General features: G+C 36.5%; 2 protein-coding genes across 2 annotated transcripts; both read right to left on the bottom strand.

The window, feature by feature from the left end:
• Positions 1-4,180: 4,180 nt before the first annotated feature.
• On the bottom strand, positions 4,181-4,891 carry LOC132301233 (uncharacterized). The gene is made up of 2 exons (XM_059798505.1): positions 4,786-4,891; positions 4,181-4,722 (listed from the first exon to the last, which is right to left on the bottom strand). Exons 1-2 carry the CDS (start codon positions 4,889-4,891, stop codon positions 4,181-4,183), a joined length of 648 nt encoding a protein of 215 aa, XP_059654488.1.
• A 6-nt stretch (positions 4,892-4,897) lies between these two features.
• LOC132301232 (uncharacterized) lies at positions 4,898-6,574 on the bottom strand. The gene has a single exon (XM_059798504.1). The coding sequence runs from the start codon at positions 6,572-6,574 to the stop codon at positions 4,898-4,900; it is 1,677 nt and encodes a 558-aa protein (XP_059654487.1).
• Between the last annotated feature and the right edge of the window lie 2,052 nt (positions 6,575-8,626).

Below are 8,626 nucleotides of genomic sequence, written 5' to 3'. Positions count from 1 at the left end.
TGATTTAATTAATGACTTTAAACTAAATTCTAGCACCCAAGGTGATAAATTTATGGGTCCTAAGAGGAGAGTTAGAGAGAACTTGCCTGAAGATTTCGAAACGAAATCGAAGCTTTAACCTTTGATTGTCTCTTCCAATTTCGGTATCCGCTTTCTCAGATCCGGCCTACTCCTTGTCCGTTCTCTCTTCTTCTTCCCTCTTTGTCTCTTTTATTTTTCTAACATGAAAACTTCTTAACCCTAAACCTTATGTGTATATTTATACACATTAAACCCTAAATCCTATTCCTAGTAGGATTACAAAATAAAATAATAAACTAATATTATTTAAATAATATAATATATATATATAAACATATATTATATTACTTATGCATATATATATCTCCCATAATTAACCATCGGTTAATTAAATCCTAAATCCTATATATATATATCCATAAACCTATATCCTTCTGTAACACTTATCAATTAATTATATTTATATATAATTAAATTAATAAAAATGATTATTTAAATAATCAAATACCCATTGGCCTTTATTAATTAACCCATCAAGGCTTGATCCAAGCCCAAGACCATATCATTTGGTCCAACATTCCTTAAGCCCAAACCAATTAATCTAAATAAATAAAATAATTAAATAAATACTTAAATTAAAATACTAATTACATAAAACACATAAACAAATAAGAATTTACAACTAAGTCACACCATATCAATACGCCACAATTCAATCAACAATTAAATACACACACATCAATCATCATATCAATTCAATAAATATATAATCACAAAATAAAATCTAACTAAAATGAGACAATTAATCTAAACACTCAATTAAATAAAATAAATCATTTAAAAATAAAATAAAATTCATTAACCCCAATTAATAAATCTTTTAAATTATCGAGGTATTACATCTTTCTTCTCCAAATTCTCTCCGTCTAAAATCTCTTCTACAACATGACTTCAAAACAAGTGAAACAAAATGATCTGAACTTGGAAAACCCTTTTCCAGAAGTGACATTGCATACACAACTAACAAAATCAATGATCAAAACCCTAGATCAAAGCGAACTAGATTCCAATACGTTGATCAACATCTCTGAAAACGCTAAGGGACTTGGCCCAGCGTTTCCGAATCGATTTCCCCCTTCCTTATCTCCAATTTATCCACAAGCCGAGCCGTACCTTCTTTATTCCAAAACTCTCTATCTCACAGCGGAAGGGGACCGACCAACTCTCTCCGTCAAAAATTGGCACCCACCAATGTCCCAGTGGAACGATTGGGTAGATCATGTATCAGCAGCAAAAGGAGAGCAGTGGAAAATGATGGGTATCTTTGACCTCATTCAGCTCAGTAAGATTCCCTTTTCCTTTGACCGACCATTATTTTTTGCCTCTTTACACTTTTGGTCCCCCACAACCAATTCATTTCACTTGCACTTTGGCATGATGGCCCCTACATTGAGGGACGTTTGTTTTCTAACGGGTTTAAAGCCTGGAAGAGATGAAATTAACTATCTCCTCCAGGATGAGGAAACCTCTTTTTACTTTCCAGGATAAAAAGGAGCTAAACCCTATGTGCAATCACATGAACCATTCTTGAAAGAAATGTTAGGAGAAGAAGGGACTGACATAGATGAACAAGAACATATGGGATTTTTACTATTATGGTTGTGTAGATATTTGTTGTGTGCTCCTGCTATCCAGATTACCAAGGACCTTACCCAATTGGCTATCACACTATCCAAAGGGAAACCCATGGCCTTAGCTCCATTCCTGTTAGCGTCCTTCTATAGAGGCTTATCTGACCTTATTACTTCCAACTTTGCAAGATCTGGAGGCCCATTCTGGTTATACCAGTTCTGGCTGCATGCATATTTCCCCGAGTTATCCTCCCCCATTCGGCCTACTCTAAACTATCCTTTGCTGTCATTTGGGTATGCTAGAGTCAAACCCAAAGACCACTCCTTTAATGACTGTTTTAAGTTTTTCTATCATCAGTGCAAGATCAGGACTCAATCCCAATTCCTTTCTTTTTTCAAATGTCAACTAGTTCCATCCTGGTTATTTCCACCTACTACCGATTCTTCAACTGAACAGATTGACCTCTACACCAATTCATGGGGCCATTTCTTGATTGCAAGAGATATACCTTGCAACACCGTTGCTCCCCATCTACCCAAGAGCCGAACTGGGGTTGAATTTTACAACCCAGCCTAGTTAGCCCAGCAATTTAGACTAACCCAAATGATTCCAATACCTCCCTATTTTTCTTATAACAAGAACTATCACCGGCGAGTGAAGCTTTCAAACAGTGAACAAGTTCAAGATGTGTTTAATCGATTCACTCAACTCCTTCAAGGATTTCAGTATAAACCTTTCCTTGAAAAACCACGTACTGACCCAAACTTTGAGAATTGGTGGGCATCTTATATCACTTTTACCAAGACGGTGGATTCCAGTCAACTTGTGTGCAATCTTTTCGGCTCCTACAAGTTCATTTCCTTTAATTTTCAAAGTTTGGATTCCATTGAACCCATTGCCCTTTCTACTGCTCCTGAAACCAGAGAATACAACAAATGTGGCACCAACTCGTCCTCCTCCTACAACCCCTGCAGATAGGACCAAATCTCGCTCTCGGCAGAGTAAGTTTCACATCTTCTTCCTTTCCATATAAACTTCTGTTTTGTTTATACACTTACTAATCATAAATTCAGGCACACATTCCAATGTACCAGACAAATCCATACCCACCAAGTCTGAGGAGACCCATGTTGATTTCTATGTCCCTTTCCAAAGTATACCTCCATCTTCAGCTACTAAGGTAATACCCACAACTGAACCACATATTTACTTTAATGCATACTGTTTTTCTTACTAATCATTCATTTTCAGGAAACAACAAGAAAAAAGACTGTAGGAAGGAAACCTACTCAAAAGGCAAAAGCCAAAAGAAACTTTCAATTGATCGATGATGATGAGGTCATATCCAAGAAAAATAAACCTGTTGCTGAATCTCCCAATGTACTTCCCTTCTTTGCCTGATTTTACATATTACCTTTTTTTCTATAATAAATCGGCACTATTTTCAAAAAACTCAACTCTTTTCAGACCAACAACCAATTCAAGAAATTTCTACAGACCATGTTGATGAAGAAGAAAAAATTGAGTTATTAGTAGGGCAAAAGCAAAAGTCCCTATTGTCTTCTCCACATTTGGCTGCGACTTCAATTAATGAACAAATTAGAGTTTCTGATGAAGTAAGTTAAGACCTTTATCACCTGTTCTTGTAGACTTGTAACAACTGTAATTAACCCAACATATCTCAGGTACAAAAAGACTCGGCTATTCCAACCATTCCTGTTAGTATCAACCCGAGTTCTCCTTTTGCAGCCCTTGATTCGCTATTCGATTCTGTGTTCGACTCACCAGATCCTGAGTCTCTTGAAATCCCACCTGAAAAAACTTCTGAAACTCTCTTAGAAGTAATTAAAGCTGAACTGATACTACTCCACATGCTCCAACAAGATTTGTCCTATGTCCCCTCCTTCAAAGAAGACTTTACCGAGACCTTGTCTTTTCTGAGTAGCTACCCTAGCTTCTCCCTAGAGGACCAGACCTTCTTCAAAAACTTCCAACTCCAAGTCCTTTCCATGATTACTGCTTATGTTGAGTCTACTCAAGCTCTCAACCATTGTGCAGCTCAAACCCAAGAGAAAGAACTGCTTTCTCAATCTTTGAAGAATGGAAAAGAATTGCATTTGTCTTAGAAGAAAAAAGCTGCTGAACTGGATACAAGGGAGAAAAAACTTCAGGCATAACTAGCTCAGCTTTAACAAGACAAATCCCAACTCAGCAACAAAGTGGCAAAACTAAAGAAAGAAGCAGAAGTTGTTGCCCCCAAGTTCAAAGCACTCCAGGCTCAAATGCTAAAGTTAGAGGAGTCCAAGAAGCAGGCAGAATCGAAGCTCGATCAAACCAAAGTATTATGGGCAAGTTTCAAAGCCCAATTTGAAGAATTTCATCAGAACTTTAAACAACCTTGAACTTTTATTATCTCATGACAACTATTATGGATCTGTAATGTAGTTTTCGAACAGTTTGCATCTTTTGGGAAGTAATGTGGTTTTCTTTGAACAATCTTGCTTTCACAATACATTGATGCTACTACTTATTTATCGCAGGAGCAAATTTTATCTTTACACAACTTGCATAAAATACAATCCACACTATCTTGACTTACTGGAATTTTCTTTTCTTCCATGAGCTCAAAAATAATTGGCTTATATTTTTTAAGGTATCTTCCATTTATTGGCCTATCATGGATTTCACCATTTAGATCTTTTAACCTATAAGCGCCTCCATGCAATACTTGATTAACCAAATAGGGACCCTTCCAAGTAGGTGACCACTTGCCATAATCTCTATCCACCTTCCCAGGTGGAAGAATTGTTTGCCAAACCATATCACTATCTGCAAATAACTTGAACTCCACTATTTTGTTGTAAGCCCTCATTACTTTTGCTTTATGAACCATAAGGTGATCTAAAGCAAGTTTTTGGACTTCATCTAAATCTTCTAACTCGGCCAGCATAGCTTCGTTGTAATCGGCAGGTATAACATTGTGTTGTAAAGCTACTCTTTCCGATTTTACATTTAACTCAATCGGCAACACAGCGTCGTGGCCAAATGTAAGCCGATAAGGAATTGTTCCTGTACTTGTTCACTTCGAATTTCTATAAGCCCACAAAGCTTCTGAAAGGGCTTTATGCCAACGCCTCGGCTTGTCTTTTATCATCTTCTCAATAATTTCAATCACAACTTTATTTGAAGCTTCTGCTTGGCCATTCCCTTGAGCATAATAGGGTGTTGAGGTAACCATTTTCACTTACATATCAATGCCGAGTTGTAATACTTTATTTGCTCGAAACACAGGTCCATTATCGGCAACGATTGTTTCTGGTAAACCAAATCGATGAAAGATATGTCGCTCTAGAAATTGTATCACAGTGTTATGAGTTACTGAGACATATTCCTCGGCTTCAACCCACATAGTAAAATAATCGATAGCTAAAATAATCCAATGATGACCTTTTGATGAAGGCGGATTAATCTTGTTGATTAGATCCATGGCCCAACCTCTGAAAGGCCATGGTTTAACTAATAATTGTAATTCTATTGCTGGAACCCACTGTATTGGGCCATGCTTTTGACAGTCTATACAACCTTTTGCATAAGTCATACAATCTTTTCTCATTCCAGGCCAATAATATCCATATCGGCGTATCAACCATCTCATCTTTATGCCGGCTTGGTAAGCTCCACATATCCCTTCATGTACCTTGGCCATAATCTTCAAACCCTCAAACTTACTAATGCACTGAAATAACAAACCATCATCAGCCGATCTTTTATAAAGATCTCCATCCATAAGCACATAGTCAACTATACTTCTCTTTATTCTTCGGTCAGTTTCTTGAGTTGGATGTTGCAAGAACAAGATGTAAAGGATTCGCCAATCATCATCATCCAACTCAGCAACATCAGTGGCAAAGACTTCTTCCATAACTTGATTTCTTATTTCAGCCGATGGAAGAGATCGGCGTGTAATCTTCATTATCTTTTCCTTCATACCACTCGAAACCCTAACTCCTGAAGCAATCTGTGCTAAATCATTAGCTATTTTATTCATGGCCTTTGGTCTATATTCCAAAGTCACATTATGAAATTGGTTAACCAATTGGGTTACCAATGAATGGAATGGTCTTAATTGCCAATTCAAGCATCTAAAGTCTTCTGAGATTTGATTAATCACTAAACTCGAATCTCCCACAATGTGGACGTCTTTGACTGCCATTTCTAGCAGAATTTCCAAGCCCATAATCAATGCTTCATACTCGGCTTGATTATTTGAGCACCTGAAATCCAAAAAGAAAGAAAACGAAATTTGATTCCCTGTTGGGGATATTAGCACAATGCCAGCTCCTGACCCTTCACTGGTACTCGACCCATCAAACATTAAAGTCCAAGGGGTCATGAATATAGCTACCGAGTCAAGCTCATCAAACACTTGTGATTCAATTTCAGGTGATGGATGATCGGCAAGAAAGTCTGCCAATGCTCTTCCCTTAATTGCCTTTTGTGGAACATATGCAAACTTGAATTCCATTAGTGCCAAAGCCCATTTGCCAATCCGGCCTGTGATTAATGGCCTTGATAACATATACTTTATAAGATAGGTTTGACAAACAATATAAACCAAAACAGGCAACATATAGACTCTTAATTTCATTGCTACAAAATACAAAGCCAAACATAATTTCTCAATTGGTGTATATCTACACTCGACTAGAGTTAAAACTCGGCTAAGATAATATATTGCTTGCTCACTTCCTACTTCATTTTCTTGTGCTAACATAGCTCTAATGGATTCTTCAGTAGCCGATAAATATAACTTCATCGGCCATTTCTTCCTTGGTGGCATCATGACAGGAGGAGTCGACAAGTATTTCTTAATCTGGTCAAATGCCCTTTGATATGTGTCATCCCATTTGAATTCTTCCATCGGCTTCAACTTGAGTAGCGGGCAAAACACATATAATTCCCCTTGACAATAAATCTCCTAAGATAGTTTACTTGCCCAAATAACTTCTGTAACTGTTTCTTGCTTCTCGGCGCACTTGTATCAATAATTGCCTTATCTTTGTTTCTATCGACCTTTATACCCCTTTGATGAACCAGGAAACCCAAAAAGTTTCCTACCGATACTTCAAAGGCACACTTTATTGGATTCATTTTTAGCTTATGAGCCCTCATCCTCTCAAATGATGTTTTGAGATGAGCCAAGTGTTCCTTTTTTGTTGCTGATTTCACTACTACATCATCAATATACACCTCCATATACTTGCCAAGCATATCATGAAAAATATAATTCATGGCTCGCTAACATGTGGCACCAACATTCTTCAACCCAAAAGGCATTACCACCCATTCAAAAGTTCCAATCGATCCAGGACACCTAAAAGCTGTCTTTGGAATATCCTCTTCAGTTATATAAATCTGATTATAACTTGAGTGTCCATCCATAAAAGACATAATTTGGTGCTTTGCAGCCGCATGAATCAGCTGATCGGCTATCGGCATTGGATACTCATCTTTTGGAGTTGCCAAGTTTATGTTTCGGAAATCAACACATATACGAAATTTTCCATTCTTCTTGATAACAGGAACTACATTTAATGTAATACCCCTAATTTAAAATGATAGGTTTGGAATTTATTTTATTGTTTACATTATATTTTTATTTATTTAACTATGAATTGATTTGTTTTAATTGAAAATTTGTTTATATTTCAATGTGAGTTTATTTTGTTTTATGTGTATGTCTTATTTTAATTTAATTGTTTATTGCTGTGGTTTAATTGCATTTAGTTATTTAATAGATTTAATTGTAGTTTTCCTTTAAGTGGGTTGAATTAGTTATTTTAATTAGGATTAAATGCTTTAATTGTTATAATTTAACTATTTAGGTGATTTAATCTAATTTAATATAATGGTTAATTATTTGAATTTAAGTGTTAATTATTTTCATTTAATTGTTGTTTTAATTAGGGTTGTGTTTTAAAAAAAAAAAAGTCATGTTATAGCCGTCGTAGGAATCTAAGTAAGTTGGATGGGCCGGTTAGGATTATAGTTGGGTCTTGCATTAAGCTAGGGTTTAGTAAAATCCTATAAATATATGTGAGATGTTTGGTTAGGGTTTTAGGAAAAAATAACAAAACCAAGTATACGTCTGTGGAGGCAGAGGAGGAACAGAGGAACTTTTGCAGTAGGAATCGCCGGAAAGCTTAGAAGAAGACGTAGAGATTTTTAAACAAAGGTCTCAAAGGCAAGTTCTGTCTTAACTCTCTCCCTTAGGCTTCGTGTTCTTTGCATACTTAAATAGTTTCAGGTTGAGTTACATGTTTAAAACAAAAAGAAAATATATGTTTTCATGTTTAGAAATTGGAAGCGTATCAGTATGTGTTTATACTTGTTAAACTGAGTACACTTGAAACTTTCTTGTAAATTTCTTTGTTTAAATCCATGCTAGTAGTATACTAAGGACATAAATAAGGGTGGAAATTTACTGGAAGTAAGGCAAAAATTCTGGAAACCAAAATACAGATGTGCCGAAGGTGTAAACGAAGCTAGAATGCGAGAACAGAGAGAAAATGAGGGAGAGAGCCTGCTTTCCCTTGGAGGGAGCCGGCTCTCCTTGTAAAGGAGGCGGCTCCAAGGAATTAGGAGCCGGCTCCAAGGCCAATGGAGGCGGCTCCATGGTTTTTGGAGCCTGCTCCATTTTGGTTTTTCCCAGCTTTTACGTTCTATTGATTTTTCTTTTGATTTTCAGTGAGACAGAGGCTTGGTTATGAAGTTTCTAAGTTTTTCCTAAGAGATTTCAATACTTTAATGAATGGTTTAACAGTGGACTGGTGTGGGGATAAAGATTTAAGGGTGGTGAGTCTGCTCCATGGGTGTTCTCTTTGGTGTTTTATTTTCTGTTTTGCTTTTTCTTCAATTGCAGTGATAAGGCTTCATGAGGGGTTGATTTCCTATGTTTTAAATGGAAATTAAA

This window comes from Cornus florida, unplaced genomic scaffold, assembly GCF_030987335.1.
Source record: "Cornus florida cultivar Cherokee Brave unplaced genomic scaffold, ASM3098733v1 CherokeeBrave_3.0.0_Hap2_Chr03, whole genome shotgun sequence".
Classification (NCBI taxonomy): Eukaryota; Viridiplantae; Streptophyta; class Magnoliopsida; order Cornales; family Cornaceae; genus Cornus; species Cornus florida.
This window is presented reverse-complemented; position numbering and strand designations above follow the sequence as displayed.

What these genes read in the sequence shown, in the direction of transcription:
- LOC132301232 (XM_059798504.1), bottom strand. Translation starts at nt 6,574, where the DNA reads ATGGAAGAATTCAAATGGGATGACACATATCAAAGGGCATTTGACCAG.
- LOC132301233 (XM_059798505.1), bottom strand. Translation starts at nt 4,891, where the DNA reads ATGGTTACCTCAACACCCTATTATGCTCAAGGGAATGGCCAAGCAGAA. An exon ending in GATAAAAGACAAGCCGAGGC is followed by an intron (nt 4,723 to 4,785) that starts GTTGGCATAAAG and finishes GAACAAGTACAG; the next exon opens with GAACAATTCCTTATCGGCTT.